The sequence below is a fragment of the Pezoporus flaviventris genome, unplaced genomic scaffold (assembly GCF_033815535.1).
Source record: "Pezoporus flaviventris isolate CSIRO_AGI_PZ_B2104156 unplaced genomic scaffold, CSIRO_AGI_Pfla_v1 ptg000071l, whole genome shotgun sequence".
Lineage (NCBI taxonomy): Eukaryota > Metazoa > Chordata > Aves > Psittaciformes > Psittacidae > Pezoporus > Pezoporus flaviventris.
Genome location: NW_026892619.1, coordinates 1,900,815 through 1,919,630, shown reverse-complemented (window position 1 = coordinate 1,919,630; position 18,816 = coordinate 1,900,815). Strand labels below are relative to the sequence as shown.

Below are 18,816 nucleotides of genomic sequence, written 5' to 3'. Positions count from 1 at the left end.
GGACCCCCCCCCCCTCCCCTCCCCGTCCCCGTTCGGAGCCGCCCCGACCCCTCCGCTGCCTCCGCGCCCGCCCCGGTCCCGGTCCCGGCCCCGGTCTGGCCCCGCCGCGCCGCGCCGCGGGTTTGTGAGCCCCCGGCAGCCAATCAGAGCGGCGCCGCCCGCCGCGCGCTCTCCCGCGGGTGTCAATCAATGGCCTCAGGAGCCAATCAGCGGCCGGCACCGCTAAGGCCCCGCCCCACCCCTCCCGGCCCCGACGGCGCCGAGCGCCCCCGGGCAGGGAGCTCCGTGCCCCGGGTCCAGTTCCCCGTCCCCCGTCCCCCCCTCCAGCGGGTCCCGGTTCACCGGCAGGTGCCGTGTGCGAGCGGCGGGGCTCGGCGGCACCGGGGAGCCCCCAAGGGCTGCAGGGCTTTCCGAGGCTGCAGATGTGCGCGAGGAGCTGGCCTGGGCCGTGCAGGGATTTCCCTGTGGACAAATTCCAGCAAAACCTGTGGAATTTGGGGAAAAAAAAAAACCAACAACAAACCAGGAGAGAAGTTGGTCTGTTTCTTAAAGAGGAATCGCACCTGGGAAAGAGGGCTCCGGTCCTGCTGGGGCAGCGGGAGCTGTGTGAAAGCAGCCGCTGTGCGCACAGCGGCATCCTCTGCTCCCCAGCAGCACCTCTAGTCCTACAGCAGAAATCTCTGCTCCCCAGCAGCATCCTCTGCTCCCCAACAGCATCCTCTGCTCCCCAACAGCATCCTCTGCTCCCCAGCAGCATCCTCTGCTCCTCAGCAGCACCTCTAGTCCTACAGCAGAAATCTCTGCTCCCCAGCAGCATCCTCTGCTCCCCAACAGCATCCTCTGCTCCCCAGCAGCATCCTCTGCTCCTCAGCAGCACCTCTAGTCCTACAGCAGAAATCTCTGCTCCCCAGCAGCATCCTCTGCTCCCCAACAGCATCCTCTGCTCCCCAACAGCATCCTCTGCTCCCCAGCAGCATCCTCTGCTCCCCAGCAGCATCCTCTGCTCCCCAACAGCATCCTCTGCTCCCCAGCAGCATCCTCTGCTCCCCAGCAGCACCTCTAGTCCCCCAGCAGCATCCTCTGCTCCCCAGCAGCATCCTCTGCTCCCCAGCAGTACCTCTAGTCCCCCAGTAGCATCCTCTGCTTCTCAGCAGCACCTCTAGTCCCACAGAAGAATCCTCTGCTCCCCAGCAGCATCCTCTGCTCCCCAGCAGCAGCAGTGCCAGTCCCTCACCACCTTGTGCAAGAAAAGGGCATGTGTAGAGTGGATGAGCAGCATTGTCAGCCCCAGGTCCAGAGCTTAATGGGGGGACTGCTCCTGCCAGCTTCTCAGGCCACAGCTGCCTCCACGCATCCCACTGCAGTGGGCAGGCATGGGCTGCTGCTCTCCCGAGGGCCTGCAGTGCCTTGCTGCCCTCCAAAGCCAAGAGCTGGGCACGCTGTGGCCCTCCTCACAAGCTGGGGCAGAAGGAGCCATCTCAGTCCCCATGTGCCCAAGATCTGGCCATCGGGTTGCCCACTTGTCCCTGGAGCTCCCCTGAGCTCCCTCCTCTGAACTCATACAATGCTCCCGTTACTCTTGCTGCCTTTTGCTTCAACAGCTCGTGCTGTTTAAGACAGGAACTACACCTCGTTGAGAGGTAAATGGAAGAGGCTCTGCTGCCTGGAAGCATGAAAGAGCCACTTTCACCTGCGGGCTAGCAGAAGAGAGAGGCCAGTTAGCACTGCTAATGAAGTGGAGAATTCAGCAGTAAACCAGAGGAGCCTACGACATAGGTGCCAGCAGCTTAAGAGGCAACTGGATGGAGCAGACCCTCTCCTGCTGCTTGGGCTCAAGAAACGGGAGCAAAACACCAAGAAACTGCTGCAGAATGGACTTCTCATCCCTTGGGAAACTCTGAGAGCCTAGAAGATGCTTTTACCCAAATCAGTTTAGAAACACTGAGACATCTCATGAGACTGTAGAAAACACAGCAGCGTCCCTGCAGGCACAGAAACATGATAGTGATGGAAACATCATAGATAGGATGGGGACTTGGGAAACTCTGATTGGGAAGTTGGGGAGCAGTAACACTGTGATAAAACCAGTCAGGATTCTGGTTATCCCAGCAGCATCCTCTGTGTGACAGCAGCATACTACAGCCTGAGTAGTGCCATAGAAACATGACAGTGATAGAGACATCATAGGTAGGATGGGGACTCAGCTGAGTCCACACGGAGCATGGAAACCATCCTTCTCATGGGCACTGCAGTGATGGGTGATGCTGGAGCACCCCGCACTGACCCTGGGCTGGCTGTACCCTCACCAGGCCACAGGCCAATGCTCCTGATCCAAGTGGGAAGGCTACAGGACAGCGTTTGGCTGCAAAACCCATCCACGCTCAGAGCCTGGACAGTTCTTGAACTCAACCCAGGAAGGGCCTTTTGCTGGCTCCCTTCTCTCTTCTGTATCCGATACCACATCCCCAGCAGCAGCGTTGGTGGGAATCCCGGCAGGAATTGTCCACTGGAATACAACTGCCCAGAAAATGGGTTTTCTTCAAAAAAAAAAACAAAAAAAACAACCCAATAAAACCAAAAAAGCAGAAGGGAAAAAAAGGCAGAAAAAAGCCAACAGCTCTGGTCTAGACCACTAAATTGCTTAATACACAGTACGAGGCCTCTTAAATAGCAGCTGCCCAGAAAGGGCTGCTCTTCCAACAAACCCCTTCCAAACTGGGCATTAACTTTTCAGAGGGAAGCCTGTGCAGCCGTTCCCATTCACAGTTACGTTGCCCACTGGTTGTGAAATCTCTGCATAGTCTCTAATGTCATCGTTTCGCTTTGCTTTACAGCCATTTATTGCTGCCGCTCCCACAGGGGTGAACGTGTTCTTATGGAATAATGAGAGGCTTTGCAATGTGCCCGTTTTGCCTCTCCCCAGTGCTCCCCTCCCCTTTCAACAGCCCCATTAGCTGCGCTGCTTCCTGGCTCCATTGTTCACCCACAACCTGCTGGACCACGCACTCTGCCCCTACCAAAGATCCCTCTTCTCCACATCCATCCACATCCACACCCGTTCTCATCCATGTCTGCATCCATACCCACATTCACATCCATCCCCATCCATTCACATCCACATCACATCCACATCCATTCACATCCACATCCATCCACATCCACATCTATCCATATCCACATCACATCCCCATCCATTCTCATCCACATCCATCCACATCCACATCCACATCTATCCATATCCACATCACATCCCCATCCATTCTCATCCACATCTATCCATATCCACATCACATCCACATCCATTCTCATCCACATCCACATCCACATCCGTGTCCACATCCATCCACATCACATTCACATCCACATCCACATCCATCCACATCTACCCATATCCACATCACATCCACATCCATTCTCATACACATCCATATCCATATCTACATCCACATCCACATCCATGTCCACGTCCACATCCATCCACACCCACGTCCATATCTATCCACATTCACATCGCATCCACATCCACATCCATGTCCATGTCCACATCCATCCACATCCACATCCACATCCATATCTATCCACATTCACATCACATCCACATCCACATCCACATCCATGTCCATGTCCACATCCATCCACATCCATATCTAACCACATTCACATCGCATCCATATCCACATCCCCCATCAGTGAGCACTCGGCATCGAAGGGACACTTGGGGTGGACGTGCCCTTCCACCCCTTCCTGGCCTCCCTGCTCTGCCCTGCCCGCACAGCCCTGGAATGCACGTTTCCTTCCGTGCCACCCCGGGAAAGAGGCAGGCGTGGGATAATAGAATATATTAGCCCTGAGCCCATTCAGCTCCGGGCTCTTTAGGAACAATGCCTGCTAACTGAGCTGATTTTTGCCAAATGACTGCCTTTCGTGCATGAGCAGCAAAGTGGAGCCCCCAAATAGTCCCCACAAGCGCTAGGGCCTAGGGCCCATTGTTTTACTGCTGCGGTTGAGGGCATGGAGGAGTCATGGCCTTGCCTGCCCTGGCATTTCTGCCATGGTTTCCCACCGTCCCAGCCCCAACAGAGGCGGCAGTGATGGTGGAGATGAGACCAGCCGGGGCTCGTGGTACCCACGTTGCTCCAGGGAAAGGATGCAGCCACCCGCCAGGTCCCCACATGGGACATCCTCTATCACCCCAGCGCCATGGGGCTCTCACACCTCCTCCTGCAGCAGGACAGCTCCTGGGCTCCCAAGGGGGTATTTGCTTTAGATCCCAAAGCAAAGGATGCTGCCATCAAGCAGCACCAGGATCGAGGCAGGCACCAATTGCAGCCGCTGTCTCCTGCTAGTGTGAAATTAGCACCATTAAATGCTAGAACAGCACAATCAACAAAAGCTTTACTAGCTGAGATAGCACATAAAGAACTATGACAGCTAATGCCTTCAGCACTGCTGAAACTCTGACCGTCTGCCCCCTCGTCCCAGGAGGGAACTGATGGCAAATATTTACAGGGGCTTATAAATATTTATCCTGTAATAACTTGCTGCATTACAGCACATTCTTCTCTCTGAGGCTCAGCTTTGCCCCAGACCAGGTGCAGGCTGCTGAGAGGGTCTGCAATGTATATAAAGTTTGAATAACATACAGCGAGCGCCGTAAAATAGCCAGCAGCTGAGGTGCTCGTGTGAAATAGGGCTGCCAGTCGTTCCTTAGCCAACAAAAGAAGTATGTGGCTGGGATCACAGGTGTGGAGGCACCTCGGAATGGTGCAAACCCCTTCCGTGCTGCCACGGAAACCTGGGAAGTGGTGCCGGTCCCCAGGGAGCCGTAAATCACAGCGAGATGAGGCCCATGGTGATGGAGCAGACAGGGACCTGTGCCTGCTTCAGTGAGGGGAAGGCCAGGTTGGATATAAGGAAGGAGTTCTTCCCTGTGAGGATGCTGAGGTGCTGGCACAGGTTCCCCAAAGAAGTGGTGAATGCCCCATCCCTGGCAGTGTTCAAGGATGGGGCTTGGAGCAAGCTGCTCTAGTGGAAGGTGTCCCTGCCCATGGCAAGCGGCTGGAACTGGATGAGCTTTAAGGTCCCTTCAACCCAAACCAGGCTGGGATTAGCTGATTTTATATAACAAGCACCACGCAGCATCCCCTCCCCAGCCCACAGCACCGGTTCCCATTCCCACCACGAGCACTGCGCTTCATCTGCTGCCCAGCACAAGCTTGGCCTGGAACCAGCGTTTCTGTTGCTGTGTCGTTTCATCTGTCTGCAGGGCAGATATTCACCTTCCCTGCAACCATTCCTTTGAGCCATCCATCCCCTTCTTTACTTAACTTGTTCATGATGAACGACTCGCAAGAGCAGAAGCAGCCTTCGGTTCGGAAACCACGCGAGAGTCTCCGAGCAGCACCAGCGATGGAGTGTCTGAACCTCTTCCTAACAGGAATAAATAAACAGCCTGGAAAGGCTCCATTGTGTGTCTTCTAGGTTGCTATTTTCTTAACCCTGCCTCATTAAGATGGATGGAGTTTCTGCTTATTAGTAATTTGGCAAGTTCCTCTTTGTGCACGCTCCACACTTCTCGCTAATGACGCTTTGCTTCAGCGGTTAACAAAAGAGACTTCCAACTTGGTCAGTGAAAACACAGGCATGCACTTGGGGCACTGGGATGGAAAGCCCATGTTCTGGAGATGTGGCAGACAAGAAACTGCAGGGAAGCCAGGGAAGGAAAAGCTGCTGATCATAAAACCTTTCCTGACATCCACATAATTCTGGCTTAAGGACTTCAGTTCATTGATTTACATACACAATTGCAGAGCTGACAGAGCCCATAACGCAGTGATTCAGAGCCCTCTCGCTGCTGTTCCTAAAGCACATCCAATGGAGATGAAGCTGGCACTGCTCCTGCCTGGATTTACAGCTGGCCATTAAAGGATGTTTACAAGCCTTTAGTACAGTGTACACATCTGGTAAATCATTGATTGAGCAAATAGCTCCTGGTGTCATGCTCCCTCTGTCAACCATTCCCACTACCACATTACCCAGCACAGACTCATTGAGCACACACTGGATTTGCATGTGTTGTCACTGTGATCTGGATGCTAACAGACATGCAGCTACACCATGAAATCCACACCGGGCTCCGGCATTCCCAGCTCATCCATGACCTGCGAGCAGGGAAACTGCAATCAGCTGCACGGGACAAGAAGTGAAAGAGGAGGCTGTTTCTTCCTAGGGATACATGTGGAAGAAGAGGAGGCAATTGGGAATGCCTTCTCCAGCCTGTCGGTTGCTTGCAGGACACTCAGCTCCTTAACCTGGTCTGTGCCAGGCATCGCTCAGGGGTAGGAGGGATGTGAAAGCATCCTGTGACTGGATGCACTGCAACAGACCAAGACCCAGGAAGGAGCCTCATCAGCAGGCAAGAGAAAGCTCCTAGATGAAGCCAAGCCAAGGGGCTACACTCCTTCAGCCTAGCAGCACACACAGGGCCCTGCAGAGCCCCGCAGCAGTGGCAGCATCCCCTTGCCCCAGCTGAGAGCTGCCAGGTCTACCCAAGGGCTCACTGCAGGGGCAGCCAGCGCTGGCCAGGCCTGTCTTTGCTGCATCACACAGGCACAATGGAAGAGAAGCAGGATGGATATGGGGGAAGCAGCATCCATTTTGCCAGTGATGGACCCACACTGAAGTCTTTTGGCAGCAGGAGAAAGGGGCTGTGTCTGGTGCTGCCCCTGCCCCAGCTCATTGTGTCTATGGGAGCATCTGGCCAGATGTGCAGTGATCTGTGGCCAAACGCTCGCTCCCCTGGCCACGGAGCTGGGCAAAGGCCAGAGGGTAAAGGGCAAGCCATGGGAGCAGAAACAAAGCTAGATCAGCTCATTCATGCAGACCTTTTCAGGAGCTGTTGGGTGGCTGGACAGACGGACATGGGACTGTGTGAATCACCATAGAGACACACAGGCTGCCAGCGTGTCCCATGCAACCACTTCACAGCAGTTGGAAAGGAGGTGCAGGATCCTGCTCTCACAGGGATTAAAGTGAGGATGCAGGCAAAATGCCCATTCCCCATCCCAGTCCATGCTCACGGATATGGGGTGATGTGGGACCATGAAGGGTCAGCACAGAGAACTGAGGTAGATTCTTTCCTGGGCACCACCGCTCCCCAGTGTCAGGTTTTCAATGGGCTCGAAGGTCATCCAGGCAGGAGAACAGGGAAAAAGTCTTTTCCTTCCCCCATAAATGAGCTTATGGAGGACTTTAAGAGAGATTTCATCCCTCCCTCCCCCCTGCTCAACTGTACTGTGCATGTTAAACCATTTGAGGAAGGGAATTCATTAGCAACAGGGCCCAAAGCCCGTCCTCTGCACAATGGAGATCCCACTTTTTCCTCCCCGGCCTGAGAAACACATGCCCAAAATCCGAGGACATAAATTTCTTCTAACCTCATTCATTCTGGCGATTGATGGAGAAAATCCATAGCAAATATTTATGACTTTGCAATAAATAACCCTCACAGAAGTTACAAAGAGCTCTGGCGAGTCTCAAGGTAACTTTCAGCGAGTTCCTGGGGTCAGGGCACATCGGGATACTGGGTCTATAGTGCTCGAGCCTTTGGCTCATCTGTTTTGAATTATTGGTATTACTCAGCCGAGCAGCGCTCTCAATGGACTAGCTGTGCTGTGATTCCATGCCATATTTCATTTCTATGGTGGGAGAGAGGCTTCAATAATTATTAGCTGTACTATTTGCAGCCAGCAGAAAAACACCCCAGCAGTTTGGTCGTGCTGATGCCCACGGACTGAGCCGCACGGGCTCCATGAGGAAGGCGTCCATGCCCTGGGATGGAATTCCGGGCTGGATGCTGTGTGTTTTGCTGCCAATTCAAACCACGGACCTGCCGAGATGCTCCCGGGTTGTGTGGTGCGAGTGGGTCTGAGCACGTTCCTCAGCCCGTTTCCACTGTTTGCTTGTGTCTTCCCACGGGATCCTCACCGCTTCACCCACGCCAAAGGATGCCCAGCGCTGTGCGCTGCATGGCTGAGTGATGCTTTGGGTACCACTGGATCCCATGGGTCCCTGCTCCATCTTCGTTAGCTCTTAATCATCGCAAAGGAAGGAGAAGCATCACGCTGCGTTCCCGGGCGCGGGCTCCATTCAGGGCTTTCAGAAAGCAGGGTCAGACGTGTCTTCTGACCTGTGACCTGCCGCTTCCCTCCTCGCCCTAATTATCTAATACAGCGCTCTCCCTGCCAAGTACAATGGAACAATTTGTCACTTCAATTGTCTGTCAGTCAACACTGGGGCCTTTTCAACAGCCCAACACATGTTTTTTGAGAGCCTGTCAGCAAGGGCTGTCTGGCCAGGCGCAGAACCATGCAAAATGGAACCTTTGTTAATTCTGGTTCTTAGAAAAGTAAATCCATTCACTTGCTTTTTCCCTCTTTTTTTTTTTTTTTCCCCTGTGCCAGGCCTTCAGTTTGGAATTTGCACAAGAAGCTGAAGCGCCCCTGATCCCTAAATGATTGGTCCGAGGATTTGCATGAGGAAGCAGAAATTAATTATTCTTTTCTTTGCTTTTTATTTGCTGTAATTGTGTGTTTAGAAATGAGATTACATTCTACAGCAGCACGAGGGGCTGGGCGGGGGGGGACGGGGGGAGAATTGCTTTGCATCTGTTTAGCTCCTTAGAGTTAAGATCACCTAATCGTTTCAAGCATTTCCTAAGATTCCCTGGCTCTTTCTCTGCTTTAATGGCCAAACAAAGATTGTGCTGCTTCCCGAGGAACTTTCCTGGCAGCTGAGCTCAGCAGTGGGAGCCAGGGGCTTATCCCACTGCTCAAACAGGCTTCTTGCGGCTTTGGGCACAAACCGCATCCCAAAGCTCAGTGGCTCCTTGCATAGGGGAAAGGATGGAATGGATTCCCACCAGCAGCACAGGAGGAATCCAATCACTCGAGGTGAGGTGGTCCTGTCCTGGGGAAGCTGCTGGGAGCATGGAAACACAGAGTCACAGAATGGTTTGGGTTGGAAAGGACCTTAAGGTACGGTTCCAACCCCCTGCTACAAGCAGGGACACCTTACACCAAGCCTCTGTCCAACTTGGCCTTGGAATTTACTACCTTCCTTTATGGTTTCATGTACTCTTGTCATGTAATTTTAACCACCTTATTCGAATTCACTATCTTTGAATAAGCCTCTAATTCTGAACTATTTATGTATGGAATCATAAAATGCTGCAATGCAACGCATGGATCTCCTGGAAACAGGTTACACGTGAACATTTCCATGCTTCGCCTTCATGTTCACACAGCAGACCTAGGAGATTCCCATCTTTTCTATTCCAAAAGTACAACAGTAGATGTCTTTAAAGGAATACCCCCTGAATTCCATTTACCTCCTTTTTCTTGATCCAGGTTTTCAGTTAAGCCAGGGAAGAAGTAAATGCTCACCATCTACGAGAGGCTGAAGTTGCCATGAGGGATAAGAGAGCTCTGGTCTTACGCTTGCTGGGAGATAAGCGAAGCAACTCAGTCCACTGAAGAGCTATTGAGTTGGAGTTTAGCCTTTGATTCAGATCCATTCACGTCTGCAGAAGCCAAGCCTTTAGCCCCTGGCAGAAAGCAAAAGGAGGTTTTAGTGCAGACATGGGCCATGTATTAACTGCTTTCAGAGGTGAGCAGACACAGGACTGAAGAATCAGTGCATTTCCCTCATCATAAGAATTCCAGAGACATCTCCGATGCAGTAGCAGTTACATTCCATTGCAAGGGCTTCAGAGTTTACAACACGGAGGCCAGCAGCATCTCAGACACCCTGAAAACGTATTTGTATGGTTTTATAAACTCCAGGAAAGCTGCAATTGGATAAACCTTGCATTCAAAAGCACATTCTTTGAGAGTATTTCGTATGCACATAAAAGCATCCGAGAAAATGTTAACATCATGATCTTAACTGTTTGCACATTGGAACCAGCTAGAGGTTAGGGAAACGCAGTCCATCTGGTGCCCTGTTTCAAGCAGAGGATTCTGGAGTGTGTTCCCATCAGAGCTTAGCTGCAGGGAGGTGACCCATGGCCAGGCAAGGCAAGAGCAGCAAGCGCAGGGCTGCAGCACTGAGCAGTGCACCCCACTCTGCAGCAGGGGGGTCTGGCTCAAGGGTGCAGAGGGGAGAAGCAGGGACCCCCAGCCCTGCGCTCCCCAGCCCTGCACCACCGGACCAGGGGCTTCCTCCGGGCTGTGCCTGGTTGGTTGTTCAAGCAAAGCCATTAGGTGTTTATTGGCCTTCATTATGGAGTGTGAGAGGGTTAATTAGTTCAGGCTGCTCCTCTGGGAGAGGGTGGCAGGCAGGAGGATGAGGCAAGGTCAGCAGCAGCCCAATAGGCAGGTTCACTTCCCCTGGTCCTTCTTTCCCCCTGTAGCTCTCTTTCATAAGCATACCAGCAGTGTCGGTGTCACATCTGTGCAGATGTGTCCTTGGAGCGTGTTTTTGGCGACAGGGGCAACACTGTTTATAATATATTCTATATATGATAAATATATGTATGATAAATACAATAGATATGTATAAATGTACATCTATACCATACATATACGTATATTTAATATATATTGTCGCAAAATTGCTTCTTTTGCCCAGAGTATGGCACGGAGACCGCTTATTAAATGCATAAACTGAACACATCATTCCTATGTTTATCCCTTCCTCGTTGAACCGAGGTTCAACATTCTCAGCCTCAGCACCGGACGGATGTGAGGATGTTGAACCCTTGCAGATCAGAGAGCCCACACAGGGGCTCCTGCACCACCCCACTGCTTACAGCCTCTCAGCCTGGAAACAGGGAGACACGGGGTGATGGAGGATGCTTGCTGGCCACCAGGAAGCTGTTTGGCAGCTCATCACCCTTCCATGAGTTCATCCAGCTCCTGCCTCCAGCATGTATACCCAGTTTTGCCTGTTTCCATCAGAAACCTCCTCCCTCTGTAAATACAGAGTGGGAAGGAGAGACCTGCAGCCTAAGGAACCAAACCAGCCACGCTGCTCTTAGCCACGCTCAATCCATCCCTTGTCCCTGGGGAAGGCGGAAATCAACTTCCAAGAGTGGGAATCCCAACCCAGAACTGCTTTGCTAGACAAGGCAAGCCTGGGTTCTTCTTCCTTGCCTGTGGCAGGGGTATCCCATCACCCTGCATCAACCATGGAATCTGTGCTGGACACTGGTGGGGCAGCGTATCTGGAAGCTGTGTCCCACAGCCATGCAGTCCTCATGCATAGACATCCAAAGGGGAAGCTGTAACCTCTCCCTGCCACCCCAACCAGGGCATTCTGACTGCTCGGTGCCCCCCCCAAGCCGAGGTTTAAGGGTTAATGTTTCCATGCGGCTCCACTGGCATTGAATTCCTTTTGGCCATCAAAAGTCCCATTGCGGAGGAAGGACAATGCCTTGCACCAGGCTCTGGTGTGACGTGAATGAAGCAGCGAAGGGAATTGCAAATGCTGACACCATGGGGCTCATGGAAGCCTCAAACACTCCCAAGCTGGGCCCCAGCTCTCCCAAGCCGTGCTCAGCATAGGACCATAGGCGAGATCCACCCTTGCTGGATGCATCCAGTGACCTCCCATAGGAATCAGTGCAGTTTCCACTTCAAGAGCATAAAGACAAAGGTTAAGGGCAAACAGAAAGAGGTGTTGTGCCTCTTCCACACCCCTGGCAGCCATAGGCACAGTCTGTCACCCTTCCACATATTCCCTCTTTAGCCTAGCAGCCACTCCTGGGATTTATTTGTCCCCAAGCTCCATAGAGTGAGCAGCTCCTCTGAAAACACATTTGGGATGGGGGAAGCAAAGGTTATCAGCTTCTTAGCAAGAGGAAATGAAGACCACAGCAGAGCACAATGGAGTAATCCCTGCCTGTCAGGTACAAGCTAACAACGGCTGTGGTCCCTGCTTGATTATATCTGCTCCATCTAATGGTGAAAAAACATTCATTTCCACTTAAAAGCCACCCTGTGTGATGTTTAGGAGGGTGATTTCCCTATGGAGTCAGTGCTGAGGGCTTTGAAGAGGGATTCCCTGGAGGGTGGGCATCAGGCATCAGCATTTCCCCATTACTGTGCAGAGGAGCCCCTCTCTGCGGGAATTCTGCCCTGCGATGGAACCACTCCAGACCTGCAGGGCTGGATCCATGGGGCTGGGCTCGGTGTGTCCGCATTGGGGTGCCCCAAGGGGGTGCCAGGACCTCCCAGACACCCACCCCAGGCCTGGGCAGGGCTGATGCAGACCTTGCTCATTGCGCATCCCCACTCAGCGATGCTCCCACAGGGATGCGGCAGGGAATCAGAGCAGGGCTGTGGCGATGGGAGCCGCTCTGACCCGGCAGAGGTGGAGCACGGCCCAGGGCAGCGTGTCTGCACTGGAGTTCATTCCTCCTTGGCATGTCTGGGAGCTCTTCCCTACATCAGGAGGCTGAGAAGAAGCAGCTGCGCTCAGCAAACAATGAAAGCCCCAAAGCCTTTGCTTCCCTTCACTTTTTGCTCACAAAGCGATGATTCCCATCAATCGTGTAAATAAACACGTCCCCGATTAGCTGACTTCCGAACCTCGGAACGGGATCCCATCATCCACCGTTTCACAACGTCCAGAGGAGGAAAAAAAAAAGACTCCCAGGAATGCTGAAGGCCAGAGATCAGCTTCATTTGCACAAGGGGCAGGATTAGGAACGAGGATTACATCCAACTTGCTTCCCAATTGTGGCTGATGTGGAAGACTTTGCTGCTGCAGGACCTCCAGCTCCTGCAGCGTGAAGGGTTCTATGGCCCCCGCTCGCTGCTCTCCCTCCCAGCCAGGTTCACCTTCACCTTAATCGCTACCCCGAGATCCAGGGGCCATTTACCCGCAGCCCTTCCAAACCCCTCGCTGCAGCTCTTAACCTCATGTTACCCATGGGGGTCCCCGTCCCCATGAGGGCAGCCCTGTCCCATACAGGGACAAAGCAGCTCCACAGCGCGTTGGTTACACCCGGACACCGTGAGACCCACACCGGTGCCTCCCCCCCCCCCCCCCCCCCGGGACCCCTCTTGGTGCCTGCCCGTGCCGCGGGAGGGCTGTACCATGTGTCCTAGGCGGGGGTGTTCTCTGTGCGTGTGTAATGGGAGGGGGGGAAATGGCAGAGGGGGCACTAGGACCCGGAGGCGCGCATGCGCACTGCCGCCCGGTGAGGCAGCGGCGCTTGCGCCAGGCGCTCTTCCGCCCTTTCCCGGAGGCGCTCCCGACGCTTTTGCGACAGCCGTAGGTGAGCGGCGGCGGCGGCGGTGGTGGTGGCGGCGGTGGAGCGGAGCCATGAGGCCGCAGCAGGCGCCCGTGTCGGGCAAAGTGTTCATCCAGCGGGATTACAGCGGCGGGACCCGCTGCCAGTTCCAGAGCAAGTTCCCGGCCGAGCTGGAGAACAGGGTAAGGCGGGTGCCGGCGCTGCGGGCAGGGCCCGGTGCCGCTCGCTCCTCCACCGAGGCCCGGCCTGTGCGGTGCAAGGGGACGCGGTTTCTCCCTCTGTGGCCGTCCCGGGGGGTGCCGCGCCACCGGCTCCCGTCGGTGAGATGAAGAACGGGTCTGAACGCGCATGGGAGAGGCGCGGTCTCAAGATCCAAAGGCATATCCTGCTTTGGATGTTGTCGGAGGGCAGAAAAGCGGGTTTGGGGGTTATTTTTGTTGTCTAAATGGAGGTGTTGGTCAATTATGGTAAGGGAATACTTCGAATTTGCAGTGAAAAGCCACGTGAAAAGTACCTAAAAATGCTGGTTTTCGGTGCTTGTGAAATGTTGGTGTTTTGAGCTAGTTTTACTCCCCAGGCACGCAGCTGTCTTCTCTGGTAGGAAACTAGAGTGTGTTTGTTACGTGAGAACAAAGCCTGTGTTGTGTGGCTATTGCTAACACTGTCCTCTCTGTGCTGAGCCCCACAAGTACCGTCTCAAGTACTTGCGTTTCTTTTCATGCTTTTGGATGTAACTGACAGCAACAGACACTCCTTGCGAATGCTTTTTCTTGCTGCACTTTGCTCCTCTTCCTCGTTGCTTTGCTTTGTTCTGAGAACTTGTTTGACCAGCACCAAGGTGTTATTGATATAATGTCAATACAAAAGACTTGCCTCTGTCAGTCCACTCCCAGGCTGTTCTCCTTGCACGTGAGTTAAGGCCCCCCACCGCCCCCCAATTGAAATGCATGTTGTTTTAGTTCTGTTACTTTTAAGTGCTTTGTGTTCATGTTGTGTTGGAATCAAGACTTGGTCTCATCACTGGGCAGACCCTTAACAAAGAGCTACAGGTCTGTAACTCGGTGTCCTTCAGACTCTGGCTCTAGACAGCGGCTGTGAAGTGTGGAAGTGCAAATAAGCACTAAATGAAGGTAGATGCCTGAAGGTATCAGTGAGTCCGTAACGTGCAGGGTGTGACAACTGAACGTGACTTCTCTTGCAGATTGATAGACAGCAGTTTGAAGAGACTGTCCGGACGCTGAACAACCTCTATGCAGAAGCTGAAAAACTTGGGGGCCAATCCTACCTTGAAGGATGTCTCGCCTGCCTGACTGCCTACACCATCTTCTTGTGCATGGAAACGCACTACGAAAAGGTGTGCTGCTTTCTCTGCCCTGGTAGGCAAAGGCAGCGTGAGCGAGTCCCATGGGCTGCAGCCACCCTTGTGTCTTGGTGGGTTTTCTGTTGTGACCTGCAGACACATTCCCCGCAGGCTCTGGACCTTGTTGCAGTGTGATTTCATAGGTACATTAGACTTAGGTTGAGTCATGTAATCATTGCTTGTACATCAGGAATCCTGCAAGTCCTGTCTCGAGCTGTGTGCTCGATTCCCCTAACGTTGGTATTGCTGGGGCTTGAACACTGATGTAGGGAAACCCACTGACTTCTGTGCTGCTGTGTTACCAGGTTCTAAAGAAAATTGCCAAGTTCATTCAGGAACAGAATGAGAAGATCTATGCTCCTCAGGGCCTCCTTCTGACAGACCCCATCGAAAGAGGACTAAGAGTTGTATCCTTCTGGGGTGGCTTCCACTGCCTCCTGGTTTGTCCGTCTACGATGTGCTTGATCTCAGTGTGGCACCCTCTGGTCATGCTTATCTGTGGCACGGCAGAATAGGTGTTTAGTCTTGTTATTCTCCATCGTGTGCTATTCTCTGGTCAGATTTTGGTACGTTAAGATTTGTTGCATCAAAAGACAATTAAAATGCAGTGTTGGAACCTGTCCTTTGAGGCTGCCTTGAAAACCCCATATGTATAAATAGAGTATAAACTACCTCTATTTCAGTGACCTCTAAAAAGGCGTTTGTCACATTGAGGCAAAAGTGGCCAACTTGGTAGGATAGAAGGTGATGATGTGGAAGCAGGAGGTGGCTGTTGTTTCATTTGCAGCCCTGGGCTCAGGTTCTGATGACGGTTTTGCTGTGTGTTACCACCATAAGTTGACAGCAGCCTGGCACGTTGTTCTGCCGTGGCTTCTTCCAGCCTTTTCAACTCTGGAACCACACTGCAGGCATTTTATCTCGTCGTTGCCTCAGCAGTTGTAAAGATCTCACATGACAAATCCAGCGGTAGCATGAGGAACACGTATCATTGACACTGGAGAAGCTTGAAACACAGCCTTGCCCCTTAGATGCATGCTAAGGGCAATTCTTTGTGGTTGGGTTATTGTGTATTTGTCTAAGCAGCTTATAGCTATCACCTGCATGATTTCATTATCCTCAAGATGTTTTCTGCATTGTTCTCTGCATAAACCTGGGAAAACACAAACAGCAAAACCCCAAAACCATTCAATTTCAGTAAAAGCATCTTCCATTTGGTTAGTGACTTAAGTAGCTGGAGTATGGAAGTGTTTTGTCTACTGCATGGCTTTTCCTGACGTTTAATAGAAGGTGGCAGGGCTCAAACCCATGCAGCATCTTGTGTTCTTGCTGTCAGGACACACTGACCTAACCTGGCATTTCTTGTGTGCTGTTCTGTTTGCTTTGTAGCTCTGGAAATGAGCCTTGAAAGATCAAGGGTTCCAATATCTTATTCCCTCTTTTTGGTTATATTTTCACAATCTTTTTACAGTGTGTTTCCCTAACAGCTTTTCTGTGCAGATTGAAATTACCATTTATGAAGACAGAGGTATGACCAGCGGAAGATAAAACTGTGGAGTGTCAGGTACATATTAACCTTGTACTAGATCAATCTCAACCCATCTCAGCCTGGTTTCTGTGCTCAGAGGAGTAGATTCTGTCATACTGAGGCACAACGGTGTGTAATGAAAGGCTGTTCACACAAATCTTGTGTGGACCAGCTTTTCTGAATGAGTGGAAATATCAATACTTGGCATAATGTCACTGAACATCAATGCAGATCAGACAATACCACATTCACATTTAGGGACATTTGGGTCTTGACTGGATAAGCATGCATAAACCTGACTAGTGCTGTATCATGTCCAGCATTGTCCTCTGGTGTGTAGATAAAAGGATCTTTCTTATTGTCATGAAGTCTGTCATAAGGTTCTGAGCAGACTAACTTAAGACAAATCTAGACTTCAAAATAGGTCACTAATTAACTGCTTGGTTTGGATTCCCAAGCAGCTTTTGTACTAACAGCATGAGAAAAATCATGGATGGTGCTAAAATCAGCTCAAACCTGAACTGGCTCCCTTGCCTTAGGTACTCTGCAGAGCCTGGGGTGCTTGTCTCAGTCTAGCTTGTTGGCAGTGTGTGCAGAAAAAAGGCTGCAAATACTTCTGCCTGTTATGCAGAAAGAAGTAAAGGGTTTATTTCCTGTTAGACAAATGGAATCCAGACCCTGCCTTTCCTGCCACTGCTTCCTAAGATAACAAAATCCAGCCACGGCAAGGTTTGTGTAGGGGGTTGTTGGGTTTGTTTAGCAATACTTTCTACTAATGTGAAACTTCTTTTCTAGCAGATAGCTCAACAGTGGACTTGCTGTATCAAAGTTCCCCTACCTCCTACTTTAGAGCATCATTCCTTTCTTTGCTGCCAGATCCACAGTGCCATCTACTACAAGGACTAACTTCCTCAAACTGCTCCACGTGAGGTGACCCAGCTGGTCAGCATCCATTTTGTGGCCAACTTTTAAGCAATGAGACAATGAGATCACTTTTTAGGTGTGTTTTGGTTTTAAGGGGGGCAGGTGTCCCCCAGAAAAAAAGCAGAAGTGGTAAAGCTATTTCTGAAAGAAATGGGGCACTTTGCCCAGCAGCAGGCTAGTTTTAGTCACGTACGCGCAGTGCTGTTCCTCCCTAGTTCTTAAACCCTTCTGCCCATCAGAAGCTCTGGAAAGCTGCAAGCTGGAGTTGGGAATTTCCTTCCCTCCAGGTCAGTGTTGGAGTGAGGGGACGCACAGTGCCCCTGCCTGGCGAGAAGGGACTCAAGGCAACGAGCGTTTAATGCTTCCCGTGCTGATTCTCATGGAAAACCCGAAGGCAAAGTGTTCCTTGTTTTCAGTGTTTCAGTTGTCCCTAGGAAGGGGAGGAATAGCTGGACTTTGAATACTGGTGTTTTTTTTACTACTGTATCCGTGCTGTTATTGCATCTGTCAGTGCTCGCCAGAAGAGGGGGTCTATTCATTCAGAAGCCAGTAAGTACATTAAAATGGATGCTGAACCAATAAACATAATGACACCTACCCTTCCTCCGATTAATATGTGAAGTGTAAAACTGTTTCTTTATGGATTTATTATCTATAATTTATAAGGAAAACACTGATTTCACAAACTGTTAGATATCGTGTAAGATGGTTTCTTAATCCTGTCTGCTGGCACACTCTTGGCAAGTAGAACTGTGCATTAGTATCCCCCCTGCATCGACATTCCTCAGCAGTACCTGCCAAAGTAAAGTTCCTACAAACCAAGCTGGCTTAATATCGTATCCTTTTCCCTTATCAAAGCAAGGATGTCCAGGGTTTGAATGTCACTGTCCAGCTGTAGAAGGAATCCAAGGAGCTAGGAAAGCAGCATGGGAGCGCTCTGGCTGTCGGTGGCACTGCAGGTGCTAATTCTGGATCTGAAATTCCAGCTTCTTACTCAGCCACTGATTATTTTTTTGTTTCTTTTGATATTTAATATTTTAATTGTATAAAACTTGTTTTTTTTCTAAACTGTAACAGTGTTTGCCTTTCACATCTGTTGCGATATTGGCAGAAGGACTAATGGATTAGTAAATCTTTTCTTAAACCGTGTCTGGTGTCCTATGTGGTCGCGCTGCTCCGCGCCAAGGAGCGCTCTCGGGGCCGTTCTCCCTCCCGAGGCAGAGGGATGTCAACGCACAGAGCATGCTTTCGGGATCGGTTCTGGAGTTTTGCTCACTTTCGGTACCGTTTTGTTCGCTTTTGGTACCATTTTGAGCTCCTTTGATACAGTTTTGTTCACTTAACACCATTTTGTTTGCTTTTGGTACCGTTTTATTAGCTTTTCATACTGTTTTGTTCACTTTTGATACCATTTGTTCACTTTTGACACAGTTTTGTTCACTTTTGACACAGTTTTGTTCACTTTTGACAGAGTTTTGTTCACTTAACACCATTTTGTTCACTTTTGGTACAGTTTTATTCACTTTTGGTACTGTTTTGTTCGCTTTTGAGAGCGTTTTGACCCCTTTTGACAGTTTTGTCCCTTTTTGTTACCATTTTGCTCTGCCACCATTCTGTTCGCTTTTGGTACCGTTTTGGCTCTTTTGATACAGTTTTGTTCACTTTCGGTACAGTTTTGTTCAGGTAACACCATTTTGTTCGCTTTTGGTACCGTTTTGTTCACTTTCGACGCAGTTCTGTTCACTTTTG

The 18,816-nt window shown here is 51.2% G+C and overlaps 1 protein-coding gene across 4 annotated transcripts; it reads left to right on the top strand.

Moving 5' to 3' along the window:
- Positions 1–13,283: 13,283 nt before the first annotated feature.
- GOLGA7 (golgin A7) lies at positions 13,284–18,213 on the top strand. Of its 4 annotated transcripts, none has more exons than XR_009746765.1 (5): positions 13,284–13,440; positions 14,460–14,612; positions 14,924–15,133; positions 16,116–16,179; positions 16,942–18,213. XR_009746765.1 is itself a non-coding variant. In XM_061472434.1 (5 exons), the coding sequence occupies exons 1-4, from the start codon at positions 13,330–13,332 to the stop codon at positions 16,161–16,163; spliced, it is 414 nt and encodes a 137-aa protein (XP_061328418.1). In that variant the 5' UTR covers positions 13,285–13,329; the 3' UTR covers positions 16,164–16,179; positions 16,942–18,213. The 4 variants fall into 4 exon arrangements, 2 of the variants coding, with proteins under 2 accessions (XP_061328418.1, XP_061328419.1); XR_009746766.1 differs by having other exon boundaries at positions 16,939–18,213; XM_061472434.1 differs by having other exon boundaries at positions 13,285–13,440; positions 14,924–15,025.
- The last annotated feature ends 603 nt before the right edge of the window (positions 18,214–18,816 follow it).

Excerpts from the sequence above, each read along its gene's own strand:
- GOLGA7 (XM_061472434.1), top strand. The coding sequence starts at position 13,330 with ATGAGGCCGCAGCAGGCGCCCGTGTCGGGCAAAGTGTTCATCCAGCGG. Across the intron at positions 13,441-14,459 it reads CGGCCGAGCTGGAGAACAGG|ATTGATAGACAGCAGTTTGA; the intron begins GTAAGGCGGGTG and ends CTTCTCTTGCAG. Across the intron at positions 15,026-16,115 it reads TCGAAAGAGGACTAAGAGTT|ATTGAAATTACCATTTATGA; the intron begins GTATCCTTCTGG and ends TTTTCTGTGCAG.